At 47.9% G+C, this 20,568-nt stretch overlaps 1 protein-coding gene across 1 annotated transcript in view; it reads right to left on the bottom strand.

Annotated features, from left to right (window-relative positions):
• ADARB2 (adenosine deaminase RNA specific B2 (inactive)) overlaps positions 1-20,568 on the bottom strand; it is a 393,920-nt gene that overhangs the window by 120,996 nt on the left and 252,356 nt on the right. Inside the window, exon 2 of the mRNA XM_019716542.3 lies at positions 5,375-5,461. Coding sequence (XP_019572101.2) covers positions 5,375-5,461 — 87 coding nt within the window. The remainder of the gene's footprint in view (positions 1-5,374; positions 5,462-20,568) is intronic.

A 20,568-nucleotide genomic window follows, 5' to 3' on the forward strand; every position in this document is an offset into this window, starting at 1 on the left:
AATTTGTTCAAAGGAGTCAACCTGAGCGTTTTAATGTTAGAGGTGGATGGCGTCACTTGCAGACTATTGTAGTTGAAACAATTACCTACTGGCATCAAGAACCACATGTCACCCTTCTCTGTGAATCACTATGCATTTGTGTCCACACAGCCAGGAACTCTGCCATGGGGAATGTTTCAGGCCCAGGCCAGTAGATCGGATTAACCAGGCAGTTTTCCAAATTGAACGTAAAGATGGGGGAAAAAAAAAGAAAAAAAGAGAACGCAGCTGAAAGGCCCCCACAGAAGAAGGCCTAGAAAGTTGCTGGGAGCTCTAATTTCTTACTGATTTCTCGTGGTGTGGGGGTCGGGGGACTGGCATATCAGATGGGTTCTGTTGCCTTATCAGGTAGAAAGGTGTATCTTGGAGCAGCAGCCTTCACGGCTCCCCGGCCCCCTGCGCCTGCCATCTGCACTGAGATTGCTTCCATGCTCTGCTCCCCCACAACGCTCAATAGCCAATGATGACAGTCATTATGAAAGTCTCCGTGGCACAGACACAATTATCAGATAACTAATAACAGTAAGAACTGCCGGGCCCTGTCCTGCACACAGTAGCTAGAATCTCTGGGTGTGATGTTACCCAGTGGCTTTTGCAAACAATCAGACTAGGGATCATGCTCTCGGGTCAAAGTCCTCTCCATCCTTTATGTAAATGTGACCTTGGGCAAGTCCCTCAACCTGTCCAAACTCCATTTTCTTAAGATGGAAAAGGTGGGTTTTAATAAATCTTGCCTTATAAGATTATTATGAGGTTGGACTACAGGAACACATGTCATAGGCTCAGCAAAAACCCTGACATATAGGAAAGTCTTAACAGATTATTTGAAAATACAGTCATTCTCCTTATCTATGGCAGACACATTCCAAGACCCCCAGTGGAGGCCTGAAACAATGGCTAGCACTGAATTCCACACATGCATACCTATGATAAAGTTTAATTTATACATTAGGCACAGTAAGAGATTAACAGCAATAACTGATAATAAAACAGAAAATTGTAGCAATAGACTGCAATGAAAGTTAGATGAATTTGCCCCCCCCCCGCCTTTGATAGCCTATCTGATAACTGGGACGACTACTAAGTGACTAATGGGTGTGAAGCGTCCACAGAGTATATGCTGGACAAAGGGATGAGTCACGTCCTGGGTGGGATGGAGTGGGACAGCACAGCATTTCATCACGATTTTCAGAATGGCACACAATTTAAACCTTAAGAATTGTTTAATTTTGGAATTTTCCACCTAATCTTTTCAGGTCAAAGTTGACCAGGGGTAACTGAAACTGCGGAACGTGAGACTGAGGATAAAGGGGCGGGGCTAGTGTAGCAGGAAAGACAGTGACAGACACTTGTAAGCCATTTCTTTTTGTCCAGGCCCGGCCCAGCTGCTCTCCCTGATTATTTTAGATGCTGGAATCCTGCAGAAAGTAGGGGTCACAGTGCCTCTGGCTCCCAGGGCTGTGGGGCCAGGTTGGAAGACAAACATTGATTCTCACAAAGACTTCCTGGAACCTCCCAAGTGTCAGTAATCTGGTTCCTGGGTCAAACGAGGGGAAAGTGGCCCTTGCCTTTAGACGCTCGGTTCAGTGGGAGAAGCAGACAGATAGATACTTGTGATCTGCACAAAGTGACATGCTGTACCAGTGGCCCTTGGGGCCCAGAAGAAGGAGGGCAGAGAGACCTGCCCAAGTTGGAGCTGCGTGAAAAAATGCCAGCTGGTTCTTGAAAACCTGCCACCGGTTTGCCAGGTCCCCGCGTGAGCTTTCTACAGGCATCAGCTGTGGTGTCACAGTTCACATCTCCTTCCACATGGCGGTCCACAGGGTGGCAATACCTCCCCGACCCAGGAAATGAGTCTCACTTTCTCTTCATTTCCTTAATAGTTTTCACTCACTCTGTGGTCAGGAGAAAACCTGGAGGTAACAATTCAGGAAGCCAAGAACGCTCTCCCTCCTGACTGTGGGCTGGAGATGCTTCCTGCTTCCGTGGGTCTCGGCATGACAGGGGCAGATGGTGATGCCCCTTCTGCTCCCTGGCCCCAAGGGTCACCTTTAGGGTGGAGGGGGATTGTCCCCAGTAGGCTCCTGTCCTGTACAACCCCCCCTGGGGCATGTCGCCAGCGTTTAACCTTTTCCCTGTGCATTTAGGCAGCCTGGGACTGTCTGGTTTCTGCTCAGGAAATGCAAAAAGGAATTGGACATGGCCTTACTGGTGATCAACCCACAGACTTGCCTGTGTGAATGGGGAATGGGGGGTGGAGTGTGTGTGTGGGGTATGTGTGGGGGTGGGGGTGTCACACCGCTTTGGAGCCCTCAGGCAGGCAGGTGCTTTCCTCGGTCTCAAGTGATTGTGATGTGTCCTATCACTTTCAGAGGCCCAGCCTTGCCTGGGAGCCGACCCCAGGCTCACATATACTGCGAGCCCTGGCCGGTCACCTCTGGGAGAGAAGAGCATGGCCGGGACTCCATATACTTGGGGGCTGGCATCTGGTTGGTGTGCAGATGGACTGGGCCACACTGGGCTTTTGTGAGTGTGAGTGGGGACAGTGTGTAAAGCGATGTGGCTCTGGCTTGTCCATGTGTGAGAAGCACAGACAGGAGGGGCCACGGGGCCTGGTGACTCGGTCCTGGCATTGCTGGCTATGCACGGGCCTGACACCGGTGGCTGCTGCATCAGGCCTGCCATCAGGATCAGAAGCCTTCCTGCAAAGACCTGTCTCACGCTGCTGTGAGCCGTGGCCAGGGGGCCGCCTTCCCTCCAGCCCCCGAGCAAAGGGCGTGGGCTGTGCAGACTCCAGCCCTCATGGGCACTCTCAGGTCCCGAGGAATGCACAGAGGTGGTGGGCTGGGTCAGTGACCACTCCCCTCAGAATTCCAAGAAGAAAGCTTGCAGGACCACCAGCTTAGGCACAAAGGTTAAATAGCATGGCATAGTCGGCACACTGTCAGCCGGGACCCACCCTGCTGACCACTGGCTTCCAGGTGGGCTCATGGGCACTGTCCTTGCTCAGGCTGAGTCTCAGTCTGCCTACTGAGGCCTGAGCCCAGCTCATCCCTGGACACTGCAGCTCTGCTCCAGGCAGCAGCAGAGGTGGGGGCAGGAGAGACGGTCCTGAATGGGGAACCCACCCAGACATACCCATTCGAAAGCTGACAGATAACAACAGGGGCTTCAAAGCCAGGGTATGTGTCCTTCTACCAGCCACCCTCCCTCTGCACACACGTGTGTACACACTGCACACACATGCACATGTAGTGAACACCTACCTCATGTAACGCACACATCACACACACACCCATCACACACCCACCATACCCACATCACACACCCACCACACACCCATCACACACACCCATCACACACACCCATCACACACCCACCACACACTCATCACACATACATACACCCATCACACACCCATCACACACCCATCACACACATACACAGGCCCCTCCAGGGAAGTGGCCTTCACTCCTCTTCTACCTTCCAGTGGCATTTGGGCAGCAAACTGACAGACTGCATGGGCAAAACTTGTGCCAAGTGTGAAGACAAGGCCGTCATCTGGAGCGTCGTCTCTGAGCGGTGTGTGAGGAGAGGGTTTTCTGAGTATGTTCACAGCATGTATTACAAAGGGGGTGACTAATCCACTGGTAGAAATTTCACTGGTAGATTTTCTGAGCATTTCAAAGGCATTTTAGTATGTAATAAACAATTAAAAGTCATGCTTATCTGCGGGTTTCCACCTGTCACCAGTGAGCAGACTCAAGGAAAATAGCCTTAATCCCTGATGGTGGCAAACCTTGACAGAGCCTTTATAGATCCCAGGCCCTTGCCTAAAATGTCTTCATGCACTACGTCATTTGATTCTGCCTCAAAGCCATGACTCAGGATGCGTTACTGGTCCTGTCTTGGACACGAGGCTCTGAGGGCCTGAGCGGTGACGTGCACAGCCCAGGGCTGTGGGGCAGAGTGAGATGGTGTTGAAGGTCTTGCCCACACTGGCCCTCTACTTCTGAATTGTGCCTGCCTCAGATGTCGTCAGGAAGGGGAGAGACAAGGCCCTGCTGGGGAGACTAACCCGGCTGGGGTTCCCACAGCTTGGAGGGAAGACGAGTGACAGTAAGATCGAATTTCTCAAGCTCGCAAAATATTGGCTCAGTCTTAGAAAATTTCCAGTTTAGATCACACAAAACAGAAGCAATCATCTGTCCACATTTCCCTTTGACTCCATCTTTGCTGCGGCCCTGACCGTGTTCCGACTCCCACGTGACTTCTGCTCATCCTCTACGCCTGTCCTTTCTCATGTAGAAAACGAAGGACTCAGACTAGAGTGTCGCTAGGGTTGGCTCTGGGGCCAATGTCCAATGACTCTGTGACTTTGCTTTTGTGGAATAATCCAGGTCACTCACCTCAGTCTGTTATGTTTTCTGGGGAAGGGCTATGCCTATGGTGTGTTGTGTGTCTTACAAGCTGGTGGCAAATGGAGAGCATTCCTGGGCCACTGCTGCTTCTCGGTCACGTCAACAATCCTAGTGACCACCAGGAAATAGTCCACGTCCTCCCTCTCCCAAGACCACTGGCACCCTCTGAACTTTTTCTGGCTGAGACGGTAACCCATCTATTAGGTAATGCTGAAACACAAGAGGTATTCACATGGTTTGGAACGGTTTTCCCTCTTTGGTGAAATGCTTGACAATATGCTTGCAAAACAGGCAAGTACAATGTGTGCCAGCCACTGCCAGACTCTCTTACACTCCAGTCCTGGCAGCTCTGCCTCCTCAGTGGTCTGACCAGGGGCACTGTTCAGGTCCCCTCCCCAAGCCAGCTTCTGGTTCCCACACCACACTGCTCAGCATCTCTCTAAGTTCACGTGCCAGAATGTTTCCAAGGCAGGCACCTGTCCAGCTCTTTCCTTGTTGAAAAATTGTACCGTGCTCAAAGAGACTGTTCATTTTTCTTCTCTATCTCTTCTCTCTCTCTCTTGTTGGGAGAGGAAAGACAGGAAAGAGGAGAGAGATGCTTAAGAGAACTTTTTTTAAAAAAGTATAATTCCTGGAGTTTTCAATAACATAGTCACTGCTAATATTTTCCTACCAACCAGGTGAGGGTGGCTGTCCAGGTGTGCACAAGGTTCCAGATAAAGATGGGAGTCCCGGTGGGGACGGGATTCCAGGTGGGGATGGGAGCAGAACCTGCTGCTTCGGGAAGCCTAGAGAGCCCCCCCGCCCTGGCATCACACCAAGAGTCTTAGTCTTTGGTGACAGTGAAGGATACCCCTCAGCACATTGGGCTGGGACCGCCCCCACCCCCACTCTTCAGGGAGGGAACTGCTTACTTAGATTGTCTTCATCCTCCGTGTTTGTGGCCCCAGGGCTCAAGTGCTTGAAGGGAGAGATGAAGGCTGACAACATGCTGACTTTGTCTGGAAAGAAAAGAAGAACAGGAAATGCACTTTTGACATCGAGTTTCAGAACAAGTCAGTGCTTTCATATATTCTTATTACTGAGGGTTTGGACAAGTGAGGTTGAAAGGTCGTTTGGGTTTCAGCCACTTAATTCTGGTTCAGTCTTTTATTGAATTTCTGACAGCATTTTATCAAATCCCTCTCTCCATCCAATTTTAAACTTTATGATTTCCATCTTTCTTCTCTTCTTATTTTTGGCATATCTCCTCCTCTTGTTCCATGTCCCTCAAAACTTGAAGTAATCGTCTCCAGGGCAACAGCTTTGCCTGAGCCCACAGGATGCTGAGGGGGGCAGAGCCTGCCAGACTGAGGTCATTTCACAGAGAGGAACTAAAGCAAATAAAAAGACCCCACAATTAAATGAGTGTCGTGCAAATAAAACTAAGACTATTTTTCCCCTTTAGTGGAGAATTTGCTTTGTGGGCTTGAAGTGCATGAAAAAAATGGACGTCGTCCAAACTGTAAAGTGTACTGAGTGTGTGTTTGAACAGAAGTAAAAGAGGGGAAGAGTCAGAAGAAGACAAGGGGGACAGTGATGGTCTGCAAATGGGAGTGTGCAATTGAAGCCGTGAGTGGAATCGCAGACACCTCTGCCTGACGCACCCCCAACCTCCACCCCAGTGGGTGAGTAAAGGCAAGACTGGCCCAGCATTCCGGGCACTGGGCACCTCCGAGTACAGCAGGTGGGAAGAAATGCTGTGTGAGCCACAAAAGAGGTTCTATCCGTGACCTCAGCAGTTTCCTTCTCAAACAGAGAGGTTAAGGAGGTGTGGAGTTGTAAGAGTGACGTACAGACAAATGGGAGAAATTAAAAAACGACACATGAAGGGAGCCGAAAAAAGAACATCTTGTTTTGTAGGTTCCACTGGCCCAACTCAGCCACAGAAGTCAAAAGCACTTGTCCTAAGCAGAATGGAGTAGCCTGCCACCAGGTCCCTCCTTCTGGTGTCCTCCCCGCCCCTCCCCCACCGCAAGCCTAGAGGATTCATGGTACTCCACAGGAATCTTGACCACATTGTTAAAACACCACAGATGTCACCACTGCCTATGTAGTGTGTGACAGGGCTGCGACAGAGTCATGCCTGCTGCTCCTGTGGTTGGCTTGTCCAGGGCCTGGTCAACAGGGCTTTGGAGACTTTGCTCTGTGGGCACTTCACATCCACTCCTGAGGGCAGGGTCTTCAGGGAGGTCACTATTTGCGTCAGGCGGCCTCTGCCTGCCTCTGTCATCAGAAAGGAGGACTGTTGATGGCACACGTCCTAAGCATGGTGTCCCAAGACACGGATACCTAGTGGTTTATATGCAGTTAACCTGCAGGCGCCCAGACCCTGCCTGAAGCCTGCTCTTTTTCTGTCCATTCTCAGCCTGTTTTCTCTTTGGCCAAGCTTTCCAGAGGCCAGGGTGTTTACATTGACATTCATTCCTGAGCCTGTTAACAGCTGTTGTTTCTAGTAGGGACGGGCAACAATACAATGTTCACTCAAAGAGAACAATAAATAACTCACATACAAAGTGCGGTTCCTTCTTCATTCTCCCAAACAAGAAGAATAAGCCAGGAAGGACTGGCCCTCCCCAGCCCCTCGGCCCAGCCTAATTTACTGCCATGGAATGAAATCTCTTGCTTGAGTTATAATTTCATTAAGGGAGCCAGTAATATTGCACAAAGAGTGTGAGGCTCAAATGATTTAGGCTGGAGCATCTCAAAATGAAATTACAATTTTCTAATAAAGCAGGATTACCCGTCCAACACCCACAGAAACACACTAAACCATTTCACAGCTCACCTTAGCAAAATTGTGAGATATTTAAAGATTGTTTTAGATCCATCAAAGTTCTCGCTTCCTAGGGGTGCCAAATTTATCAAATAAAAAAAATGTAGGCTATCTTATACTAGTCAAAAATGAGTTTTAGATAAACAGCATACTTTTTAAGGACATATACTGTGTTTCCCCGAAAATAAGACCTAACCGGAAAATAAGCCCTAATGGGTCTTTTGGAGCAAAAATTTATATAAGACCTGGTCTTATTTTTAGGGAAATATGGTACCTCCTGGGAGGATCAAGAAACTATGTTTCCCCGAAAGTGAGACTGGGTCTTATATTAATTTTTGCTCCAAAAGAGGAGCACATTTCCGGTTAGGGTTTATTTTAGTGCTTAATTTCCGGTTAGGTCTTATTTTTGGGGAAACATGGTTCATCGCTAATAATGTGTGGGACATACGTATATTAAAATTTATTTATTCTTTATCTGAAGTTCAAATTTAAGGTAAAGGACTTGAACAGACATTCCTCCAAAGAAGGCATATGAATGGCCACTATGCACATGAAAAGATACACAGCATCGTCAGTCAGTAGGAAGTGCAAATCAGAACCACAGTGACAGGCCCCCTCACGTGCATCAGGATGGCTGCTGTCAACATAACAACAAATAACAAGTGTGGGTGAGGCTGTGAAGCTGGGACCCTTGCGCACTGCTGGTGGGATGTGAAATGGTGTGGCCTCTGTGAAACAGCAGCCCCATTTCTGGGCACATACACAAAAGAACAGCAGCAGGGACTCAAAGAGATCTCTGTGCACCCACGTTCTCAGCAGCATTAGTCTCAATCACCTAAAGGAGGAAGCAACCTGTGTCTACCACCAGATGACGGGATAACAAAATGCGGTCTATGTACAATGGACTAGTACTTGGCCTTAAAAATGGAAGGAAATCCTGACACCTACTACCATGTGGATGAGCACTGAGGACGTTATTCTCAGTGACATAAGCCAGTCATAAAAGACCAGTACTGTGTGATCTCACTCATATGAGGTCCCTAGAGGGGTCAGATCCACAGACAGAAAGTAGATGGTGGTGCCAGGGCTTGGGAGGGGGATAGGGAGTGAGTGTTTCATGGGGACAGAGTTTGGGAACATGAGAAAATCCTGGAGATGATGGTGGTGATGGAAGCACAACCGTGTGAATGGACTTAATGCCTCCGAACTATATACTTAAAAATGGTTAATGTGGCAAATTTTATGTTATGTACATTTTACCACAATTTAAAAAATAAAAAATAATTTAAACTTAACTAATATCTGTGTTTCACCCAGTAACCCTATCTCTTCTATGCCTTACCAACTTCCTCTTTTTCTGTCCAGGTGGGGATCTCACGGGCCTGTGAGACAGACGGGACAGAGAGCCAGCAGAGCCGCTGACCTCTGTCTGCTGGCCAGTCCCTGGAGGCTCCCCACACCACGTCGTCGTGCCAGGGAACTACCCAGAAAGCATAGGAGCTCCTGGGGAACAGCTGTTCCTAAGAGAGGGTGGGCCGTGCCTTTGAATGTCATTAGGAAAGGGCTGAGGAAGTACATTTTATATTTAGGAAACGACAGCAGAGATGATTGGATGTCAGGTCTCTCCTGGCAGTCGTTTCCCTGGCACACGTTTGCCAGGCTGGTGTGTACGCCAGTTGGTCCCCTATGAGCAGAGCTCCTCTGTCCAAACAGTTCAAGCTTTTGTGTTTTTCACAGTCACCTTTTCTTTTTTGGAACAAAGTTTCTCATGTGGATTTTTTAATTCTTTTGAACAAATTAATTACATACCAGCAATCTTATTTTATGAGCCTAGGAGGAGGACAGGAGACAGTGCCAGACAGGGAGGGATGGTTGAGGTGGTGACCAGCACCAAAGCTTTCTTCAGATTACAGGGAGCCCTTGTCAGCTCCCTGACCGGATTCATTGAAAAGACACTGTGAGCACAGCTATGTGGCATTTCCGCCTCCAGGATAGACTAGTCGGGGATGGGAGGAGAAGCAGAGGGAGGAGAGGGCGGAGGGGTGAGGCTGGTGTGGCCTGGCCAGGCCAGGTCTGGGGTTGGGGCAAGACACTGGATGTGGCCTGGTTTGCAAACGCACTGGCCTTGCCCTGCATGGGGCGGCCCCAGTCAGCCTCTGCCCGCTGTCCCCTGCCCATCCGTCTTTCACAGTCATCTTTGGAAAATCTGGCTTCATACAGGTTTCTGAGGAAAAATGAAGACCACACTTTTATTTTACTCAATTCTGAACATTTTGGGTATGCAGAGAGAAGCTGGCTAACAGAATTCCCCACACTTCCAGCACCCGCTCGTCATAAGGTCTGGAAGAAGGAGAAGGTGTTTTCCTGGGAAGGCGGCTGGAAGGGGTATCGGGCGCTCCCTGCTCCCCATGCCTGGATACTCAGCCCAGGTCCAGAGTGTCTGCCATGAAGCGCCCGAGACGCGCCCACCTGGACTGGCCCTGGTGTGGGACAGCGCCTGGGGCTGTCCTCTTACCAAGTCATGGCCAGGAAAGCTGTGGTCACTGTCCGTCACTTGTCCCACCACCATCTCTAATGCATTGTTTGAAATGGCCCAGGACGGTTGCGTATAAACCAGATCACTCATTGCAAAATAAATGGCTCTTGTTGAAATGATTTCCTATATTTTTGGAGCTGGTGGGGAAGCATTCTCAGGGGGCAGGAGCTCTTTCCCGGAGCCATAGGACACCACCGTGGCTGGGGATATTCCTAACAAAGAATAAATATAACGCAGTGATGACACAGAGACAGATAAATAGAACAATGGAACACAATAGAGAGTTCAGAAATAGTATCATACCTATCTGATCAATCGATTTTCAACAAAGATCTCAAAGTAACACAAGGGCGCGAAAGAAAGTCTTTTCAACAAACAGTGCTGGGAAAACTGCTCACCATCTCGGGTAAAATGAATTCTGAGTTATACTTCATACGACACATGACAATTACCACAAAATGGATCATAAACCTAAGTTAAAAGCTAAAACTATAAAACTGATAGAAGAAAATATAGATTACTTTCATGGTCTTCATGTAGGCAGATTTCTTAGACAGTACATAGAAAGCACTAATCATAAAAGAAAAACATAAATTAGTTTTCATCAAAATTAAAAATTTCAGCTCACTGAAATACACTGCTAAGAAAATAAAAACTAAGCCTAATCTATATTAAGATAATGTATTTATAATCAAGATAACTGATTTTTGTCCAGAATACAAGAAAAATTCTTGTACTTAATAGTAAAGGACAAACAAAAAATCCACATTTAAAAAAATGGGTAAAATACCTCAATAGAAACTTGACAAAGAAAAATAAACAAATAGCCAGTAAGCACAAGCAGAAGTGCCCAACGGCATTACATGCCACAGAAATGCAAATCAACACCATGAAGAGGTATCAATACACACCCATTAAAACAGCTAAAATTAAAAAGAATGATAATGCAAAATGTGGACAAAGATGAGATAAACTCTCATACGTGGGGATTATAACTTTGGAAAATGTTTTGCTGTTCAATGTACATCTCTTCTATGACCACCAGCGCCACATCTAGACATTTACGCAAGATAAATGAAATATATATATATATATATATATATATATATATATATATATATATATATATATGTTCAACAGAAGACTTGTAAAAGAATGTTTAGAGAAATTTTATTCATTATAGCTCAAAATTAGAAACATCCCAAATGCTCATCAACAGAAAGATGGAGAAATGAATCCTGTTACATTTATACAATGAGATTCTATCAGCAATAAAGATGATCGAAGTCTTAAAATACGTTGTGATATGGATAAAACTCTAAAACATTATGTTGAGCAAAAAAAATCCAGGTGCGAAACAGAACATGCTATGTAATTCCATTTATACGAGGTTCCAGAACAGGCAAAACTACTCCTGGTGAAAGAAATCAGACAGTGGGTCGCCTCTAAGGGTGCAGACTGGCTGGGAAGGGCCTCAGGGGTCTTCCTGGCATGATGAGAACATTCTAGATTTAGACAAGATATGTGTTAACTGAGTGTGTCCTTTGTCATTGAACCATAACACATAGTCTGTGCACTTCTCTGAATGTAAATTATACTCCAAGATTTAAAGATGTTAAAAGTAAAAACCATGACAACAAAGTAAATGAAAAGAAGCAGCCATCACCCTATTATTTAATCTAGAAAGGGAAAATGGAGGATGGAACAAAATGTTATTTAATCTATAAAGAAGAAAATTGAGGATGCTAGATATTAAAGAGAGGTGTCTTATACGAAAGGGTAAATTTTTTTTTTTTGCTTAGTTTGTAGATTTGAAAGCTCAAGTGTATTACAAAGGCATTAATGCTGCAACAAGAAAAGTCGCCCCCCCCAAGGATAAGACATCCTCAGATTGGTATCAAGACAATTGAATATACGAGAACAAGGGAGAAGTAACCAGAGAGTGGCATGGAGCCCCAGAACGTGGGCGCATGGAGTCAGAGCTGTGAATGGCAGGCCCAACTACGCACGCCTCAGAGCCCGGATCACTCAGTTTACCCACCATGATGACGTGAGGAACTGAGAAATGGTTCAGGTTTTCGGAGCCTACTTTGTGAAATCAATGTTTGCTTTCACAAGCTGTTTTGTTTCTAAACAATTTATCAAAAATTTTTACCAAGTAAGACGAAAATTACAAAAACACCTGCTGGTGCATGAGCACATATCAGTTATTCAGAAAATCCATTCATGTGAAACAGTGTGTCTGCTGGAAATTTTAACAAAAACTAACTGAAGAGAATATCTGTGATCACCTGAAGAAGTTGAAAACTTATGTCCACACAAAAACCTGCACGGATGTTTATAGCTTTACTCACAACTGCCAGAACCTGGAAGCAACAAGACATCCTTTAGTAGGTGATGGATACCTGAACAAAAGCAAAAACAAAACAAAACAAACCGCAATTTCTCAAATGTCCAAGAACTGGATCTCCTACTCTGCCCCTTGAAAAGCATGACTGTTTCATGGACGAGTTACTTGGAAAAATGACACAGATTGAGCATTTTTGTTCTGTCTTTATTTCAAAGACATAAAGCGTAGTTTTGTCCCGTGTCTGCCTTTTGTAGGGCACGCGCACTTGCATCTAGCACAGCTCAGCTGTCTTGAGCAGTTATGTAACTCGAAAAGAAGGGGACTGTTGGAAGCCACAGAACTCTGTTGGCCCCTTTGGGCTACAAACCTCAGCCTCTTTTATAAGTTCCCTTCTTCTGTTTTCTCTTCACCAAAACACACTCTGACAGATGGCCTCCCTCAAGCCTGACCCACTTTCTTTCACGACCGTATATTCTAATCAATCACAGGTATGTTTCTAACGGATGCAGCTTCTATCCAAACACAAATGCAAATCAGTTTGAACAGGTGGGCTACCCTGGGAAGCAAGAAAATAATGAACCTTCATGCAGGCAAGAGAACGGAATCACGTTTTGGGGTAAAGGCAAAGAATTCCCTTGCAGACTTTCAGGAATGTGTATTTTAAAACAGTTTTCAAGCTGCCACCCTGTGAACAGCACAATAGTTCACAGTGGCAATAGGACTCTGGGTCTGTACAGAGCTTCCAGGTGGTTTGGTTGTCACAAGAATCAGACCTTGTAAGGATCACTGTTGGCGGTTTCTAGGTGGATAAGACTCGTGGGTTTCATCTGGAATGGGTCCAATAAGCAGGCACCACCAGCCTACTGTATGTTACACATTCACTGTTTGGGGCTGAATTGTGTGCCCCCAAAATTCATGTTGAAGCTCTGACCTCTGGGACCTCAGAAGGTGACTCTATATGGAGATGGGTCTTTACAGAGGTGATGAAGGTAAAAAGAGGTCATTGGGTAGGTCCCTAATCCTGTATGACCCGTGTCCTTATAAGAGGAGGAGATGAGGACACAGACACACAGAGGGACGACCACGTGAGGACACAGGGAGGACGTCCATCTGCACCGCCTGGAGAGAGACCTCGGCAGGAACCAGCCCTGTGACACCTTGATCTCCGACGTCCAACCTCTAGAATGTCAGACAGTAAATATCTGCTGTTTAAGCCACCCAGCCTGTGGCATTTGTCATGGTGGCCCGAGCCAACTAATAACATTCAGCTAATAGTGCAAGTAGTTGCACACCTGATTAATGATTTCAAATTCTGACACTAAGAAGGGACAACACAGTGACCTGTCCTGGCCATGGAGACCTTGAGCATCAGGGAGGCATCTTTCAGGAGGATGCTGGTTACCTGAGATCTAACAGCTGACAAGAGTGTCCACCATTGATCCAGCTCAGAGATGGCCTTTGAACCAGGCGGTCTGGCTCCAGAGCCAGGGGTTAGCTACATTGGGGGAGGGGAGACCACTCTGGCACAGGGATGACACAGGCAAGGGCTCTGACTAGTCCCCAGGGTCCAGCTAAGCTCCTGGACTTGGCAACTCTGTCTGCGTGTCTCCTCACTACCCTGGGCATGGAGCCTGAGGCCATAATAGAGGACTTAGTTCTGAATTGGGGGCCCAGAGAGGAAGAGGGCAGCACATAGAGATCCTGGATTGTGAGAGATGAGCAGGAGGAGGAGTGGGGGATGGGGACAGACAGAGGGGAAGAGGGAGACAGACAGAGAGAGAGAGAGAAGAAAAGGGAGAGAGAGAGAGCGAGAGAGAGGAAGAAGGAGACAGAGAGAGTGGGGGGGAGGAGGGCTCATTAACGATGAGGCTGAAATCCAGATGCAGGTCTGCAGAATTACCTCACATTTGCCTCCGGGGATAAGCAACGCTAGGACACCTGTTACTTAGGGGACACGATGGCCAGTTAGAAACCCCGGGTAGGCACACTGCAACCTCGACCAATCCAACAGAGATTCTTTACTCCAATTTGCCTCTCCCTGGATGGGCTTAGAATTGGTTATGAGATGGTACATTTCAGTCTGGACTGGATTGGGTTTCACAGCTTGTAAGTTGTGACCGGGAGGTTATGGGCTCTGCCTGAGATTCCCTGAAGGATAGAGAGGGGAAGGAACAGACTGAAAGGAGAAAATGGAAAAAACACACATGAATTGCCCCATATTTCTACTCCAAGGAGTTGAAACTTCAGAATGAACCAGCGAGACCTGCTCTTTGAGGATCCCCAACTGCCTTGCTGCCCAGAAGGTAGGAGCCTACTTATCCTTTAAAGACCAAAAGGAGGGCTTGGAACATATGACTCCTAAAGTCCTCTTCAAAGTCCTCAAGTTCCATGGGACATAATACCCAAGGGAAGGTTGCTGTGGGCTTCTGGTAGCTATGAGAAATATTACCAACTAGGCATGTGAAAATATGACCTCTAATTCATAGGAGTTAGAAGCACAGCCCTCAGTGAGTTGTTTGGCAAAAATTGGGGGTTCCTTATAGAATCCATCCCTTTCTCAGGGCTTAATTTTTAAGGCATGTTGTCCTCCTAGATAGCTTCCCCTCAAAGGCAGAGCACTAAGACTTCCTGTACTAATGGGAGATACATCCCAGGTTGGATTTTGACCAAGCCATGCCCATGTGCTCTGAGAGCCCTTGTAGACCATGCAGACATTTGGGCTTGGCATGTGCATCACATCGCAGTGACACTTGGCCTAATTTTGGAAGTAGAGGGAAAAACCTAAAAACAAACAAACAAACGAACAAACACACCTGACTGCTCTGTGCTCTTCCTGACAGCAATAGCAGGCAAACACACAGATGGTCTGACAAGTGATTGATGGAGGAAGGTTACTCTTTGCAAGAAAGTGTATTTACATTAAAAAATATGTATCTAAACGTGTGTGTTCACACTTCACTTAGAGAGACTCATAGCCTTCCAAATTCTCTGCCAAGGCACCCAGTGGCTTTGCAAAGTCTCAACGTTTTTCATTTTATGCTCCATTGAGGAGTGGATACGTGTAGAAAGTGGATGACGTCATTCTCTAAGCTGCTCTAGCATCCTCCATGAGCTTTGAGGTACAAGGGCTACTTTAGCCTCTGTGCCCTCCCTGCTAGGATAATATATCATGCTGGATGACTAGTGTTTCAGACCTGATGGCCATCCAGCCTGGACATGGTTGTATGCCGCCTTCTCTCTTTGGGGCAGTGAAGATCCACACCAGTAACAGATAATCTGGTGAGGTGAGCAGATCACATTCAACTGTGACACTATTTGAGGCCACTTCAGACTCTGAGATCAGACGGGAAAGCCTGTAGCTTCTTTTAAGAGACTTTCCTTCTGCCAGGACCTGTGCAGTTGAAGTTCACTGGAGTGACTCCTTCTGAGCTTTTCCACATGCCAAGAGCGTGGCTGGGTGCAACATGCTGCTGGTAGTACATGCATTCCAGAATTTTTTGGGCAGTTAAGAAAGTGGCAAAAATTAGAGCTGTTTTGAGTGTTAGAGATGCCTTACAGAATCTGCCCTTTTACACAGGCTGAAATACATTTCTCAAGTTGGGAAAATAGACATGTTCTTGCTTTTTTTTATTGTCCACTCGTCAGCCCTCCCATGCTGAAATGTGCACTTGGTTACTCTCACGGCACTCATGTCCATAGATACTACCCCTTTCCTAATTGGGGAGAGGGCACTGTGGCTGTCATAGGAATCCCCCAGTTCTGGAACGTTCTCTTCCTTTGCCGTCAGTTGGCTCTCAGCTGGGGCAAGGTTGAGGTCAGCTCCAAGTGGTGTGAGACTCCAAGAACAATGGGTCAGAGGGAGCAGGCGGGCTGGGGGTTGGGGCTGACATGCAGAGCCTCCCTTGTTCACCTGGCTCTGAGGACCAGTGAGTCTGTGAAAAGTCACAAGAGGTGTTGGGCTGTGATTCTGGTCAGGTGTTCTGTCAGATAACCAGCTTGAAGCTGGAAATTCTCACGAAATCAACACTGAACCCCAGAGACCTACACGAGTTGTCTGAGGACTGTAGCTAGTGAACTGCAGAGATAATGGGAAATGTAATTCTCCATACAACAAGTGCTAATCCTATGCTGATTGTGGATTTCTCGTCCCTAGATGTGTTTTTTCCCAAATCCCTCCTTCAAAATTGTTGGTTCTTTATAAGTTCTGCAGCCTGCTTCCTTAGTATCCTCTCACTTCTCCGCCCTGTTTTCTTTGGAGACCTGCTAAACCCAAATCCTGTTTTAGTGTTACATTCCATTCCTGTTTTATAAAAGACCGCCTAATTAGTGTCCTCTGGCCATGACCGCTTCCTTGTGCAATCTCCCACCCTTCCTGTGCGAACCTGCCTTTACTTACTCCAGGTCACCAGATTCTTCAAGCACCAAGTTATGCATTTGTGATGGTTACTTTTACGTGTCAACTTGATCGGGCTATGGGATGCCCAGATACACGGTTAAACATTATTTCTGGATGTAAGTGTGTGTTTCTGGAAGAGATCAGCTGCTGCTGGTGGACCGAGTGAGGTCGATGGCTCTCCCCAATGTGGGTGGGCCTCACCCAGTCTGGGAGGAACGGAGGACTCTCCCTCCTTCCATCTGGCTCTTAGGCCCTCCTAGTTTTCAGGCCATGAGAACTGGACTAATCTTGGAACCTATATTGTCAGCTCCCTTGATCCTCAGACCTTCTAACTATTCATTTGGGTCTCCGCTACCCTTTCCTTGGTCTCCAGCTTGCAGACGGCAGATTGTGGGTCTTGTCAAACTGCGTTTCCTCTGGCGTGCCGGTCTGGGCTGTGGTTTCATGGGAGGCTGTGCTGAGCAGCGTCTCCATGATTCCTGGGCTGCCTTGTCCTGCTTTGCCCAGCAGGTATCTGGTGCCAGTCTGCCCGGCGTGTCCCTGTCAGTCTGCTGTAATTATTAGCAGCACTGGCTCACTCACAAGACTGCCCCAGTTTGGACAAGAAAGCACAAGGCCATCCTATTTACAAACAAAGCTCTCATTGGAAGCGGGGAGGCTGAAGGCCATCACACTTCTTCTTCTCTGACGCCCTTTCTGTGAGACATCATGTGGATTGTTTTAGAGGCATTTCTGAATCTCTGCTCCAAACTGCAAGGGTATCTCCTGTCAAGAACTAGCATGCGCAGTGTTTCTCTGACCCTTTTAACGCCATCAACTCAGGGGCCAAACTGAAACCCTTGATACTCACACTCACTGCTGTCCTCCCTCCACGTGTTAAGCAGGTCACCCACTATTCCAGAGTGTCCCTTCTGGCCATTCCTTGTTTCCCCACCCCGCTCTTGCCACATTTGCTGTCATCTGGATTTTTGCAATGATCTCCCATCTGTTATGTATCATCATGTCATCATCATCATCATCACGGGGCTGTTGTGAGAATGCAGTGAGACGCAGAGGTGATAAACAGCAGGGTGCCTGCCGTGGAGCACACTGAATACCGTCAGCAGTGATCGGTCACGTCCACCGACCTCAGCACGTGTCAGAGGACAATCATTCTCTTCAACTTCCCAGGGTGCCTGTGGCATTCCTGAAGGCAGTTAGGTAGAGCATTGTTTTTATTTTATTTTCTAACATTACTTTCATTATTTAAGGTATTGAATTGAACTCATTTGGAACCTAGAAACAAGATGTTATAGAGCCCCCTGGCAGGGCACCATACCCTCGGCTGACTCTCTGTCGCCCGTTGTCAACACTAATAATGTCTTCAACACTGTTAGAAACTTGCTCATTTCTCATATGAATTACGTACTCTGTAACTGAAAATAGAACACTGATCACACAAGTCTTTGTTTAGAGAGCAGGTCAACCTGTTAGTATCTGAACTTGCGCGTCTAAATTTAATTACCTCCCCTTAAAATGGAGCTCCTGGCTAATGTATGAAAATGGTATTTGTCATTGTTAAGCTCCCTAATAGGCTCATCTAGCCATGCAGCCCATCTCAGGCCAAGTGACACTGCTCCTAGAGGCTGCCCTGCTGAGCACGGCCGCAAGATCAAAGCAGCCGTGTGCTGCTCCGACATTCATAAGTGATGGGCTCCCACGTGTTGGCAAATGTAGGTCCTATGGAGTGTTGGTGAGATGCCCTAATTCCTGCCACCTGAGCCACGCCTACCTCTAGGCCTCAACTGCACGTGTATCCTTCACGTCAAGTGCAGTCTCTGGTCAGTTGGGGCTACTGGGACCCAGGGTGGAAATAGCATGCCCTTCATTCATTCCATCATCTGTTTATTCAACAAAGAATTATGAGCACTTACTATGCCCCAGAAGAGCCCAGAGCCGCCCCAAGCAGCCTAGCACTGCCTGCTTGCCTTCTTTTCTGCATGGCCTGCCTCACCAGCATCAGTGCTGTATGTCCTACTGTGCACCTCTCCCAACTAGGATGCAGACTTCACACGCGGGAGTCCCGTCTGCTGTCATTGGGCTGCTGTGTGCCCAGTGTCTGCAACACTGCCTGGCTCAGAGCAAGTGCTCAGAACTAGTTTTCAAATCACGGAATGAATGCAGCTCGAGACATCTGACCTTGAATTAAGCAAAACGATCTGTTAGCTTCTCTGGTGTCCTGTTTTGAACACTGCTGTTCTGTGCCGACAGTGTCTGCTGGTGTGACACACCACCTCTCTCTCTGCAGAGCTGCACTGGGGTCCCCTCTGTGAGCCCCTAGCCCCATGATCCACGATCCTCGTTTCCTTCCCTAAATTGATAGAAAACATCCTTGCAGTTTGGAGCAGAGATTCAGAAATGCCTCTAAAACAATCCACGTGACGTCTCACAGAAAGGGCGTCAGAGAAGAAGAAGTGTGATGGCCTTCAGCCTCCCCGCTTCCAATGAGAGCTTTGTTTGTAAGTAGGATGGCCTTGTGCTTTCTTGTCCAAACTGGGGCAGTCTTGTGAGTGAGCCAGTGCTGCTAATAATTACAGCAGACTGACAGGGACACACCGGGCAGACTGGCACCAGATACCTGCTGGGCAAAGCAGGACAAGGCAGCCCAGGAATCGTGGAGACGCTGCTCAGCACAGCCTCCCATGAAACCACAGCCCAGACTGGCATGCCAGAGGAAACGCAGCCCATACAGTAGAAAGACACATTGTAAGCATCAAAGACAACGTGAAGGCACCACCCACACTGGCCACAGCCAAGACAGTGAATGGTGTGCTCTGAAGAGCACATCCCGTTTCCACACGTTCCAGGACTTGGACTTGGGTTATGGAGAGCAGTCCACAGACACGGTTGGCAGTGTGGTTCCACTACGCTGTAATAGAGCGCTTATAAAATAACCCTATTTCAGTAATACCAGTGCTGTAGTAATCAGGGTTCTCCAGAGAGACAGAACCAAGAGACTGAGAGAGAGATTATAAGGAATTGCCTCGCTCGATTATGGAGTTTGATCAATCTAAGTAAATAAGTCAAGTTTTCATGTGGACTTTCAGGCACGGGGACTGGTGGACAGAGCTCTGCAGCTCCGCATGGTGTCAACCCACTAGCGCACGTGACCTCTGGGCAGCCTGCGTCCTAGTTTACATGGAAAGCCACGTCCACCTCTGGGGAGGAAGGGCTGGGCCTGCTTTGGCCACAGAGCCTGCAAAAGCCTAGCTCACAGGCAAACTGGAAGTGCCATGTGGGGAGGTGGGGGTGTGTGTGGGGGGGTAGGGGGAGACGGACCCCCACCAGGCACAAGAACCACGGGGAGTCACCCCAGGAAGCCTCGCCAAGCGCAGTTCCCCTGGAAAATCTACTCTCAGGACCTGGCTCACTGTGGAGACGGAGCCCCAGGTAGTAGTTTACAGGCTCTCGGCCTCATGTGGAGAGGTGCTGGCTTGGGTAGTGGATGGCCGTCAGCTGTGGCTGATTGGCCGTCAGCTTTAGCCAGTTGGCCAATTGGCCGCTGATGTAACTGCTGTGGCTACGGAGGAGAGCCGAGGAGAGCCGAGGAGAGCGGAGGAGAGCGGAGGAGAGTCGTCGGTCAGTTGGCAGAAAAACGGACAGCAGGTCGCACGTCCAGTGAGCCCAGCCTCCAGTGAGACCATAGTGGTGTGACTCCCCTACCTATGGCTCCGTGGGTGTTCCTTTTTGATCTCACCATATCCTGCGTTCTTGTGTGGGGAGCGGGAGCAGAGACCCCGCAGGCCGCCGCGCATGACAAATGGCGCAGTGAGCAGGGTCTCCCGCATGACACTCACATTTCGGCTTTGAGGAGAGCCACGGGAATGTTCACCTCGGTTCATAGCGTCAAGGACATTTGGGCAGAACCGTGCCTTCAGGGTCAAGGCTGGTTTACAGAGGCACATCATCGCCTGTGAAATCTTAGTTCTTATTTGTTCTCGTGAACAGCAGGGGAGGAGAGGGCAGTGTGGT

The sequence above is a fragment of the Rhinolophus sinicus genome, chromosome 1 (assembly GCF_057876585.1).
Source record: "Rhinolophus sinicus isolate RSI-liver-muscle chromosome 1, RSI-T2T, whole genome shotgun sequence".
Classification (NCBI taxonomy): Eukaryota; Metazoa; Chordata; class Mammalia; order Chiroptera; family Rhinolophidae; genus Rhinolophus; species Rhinolophus sinicus.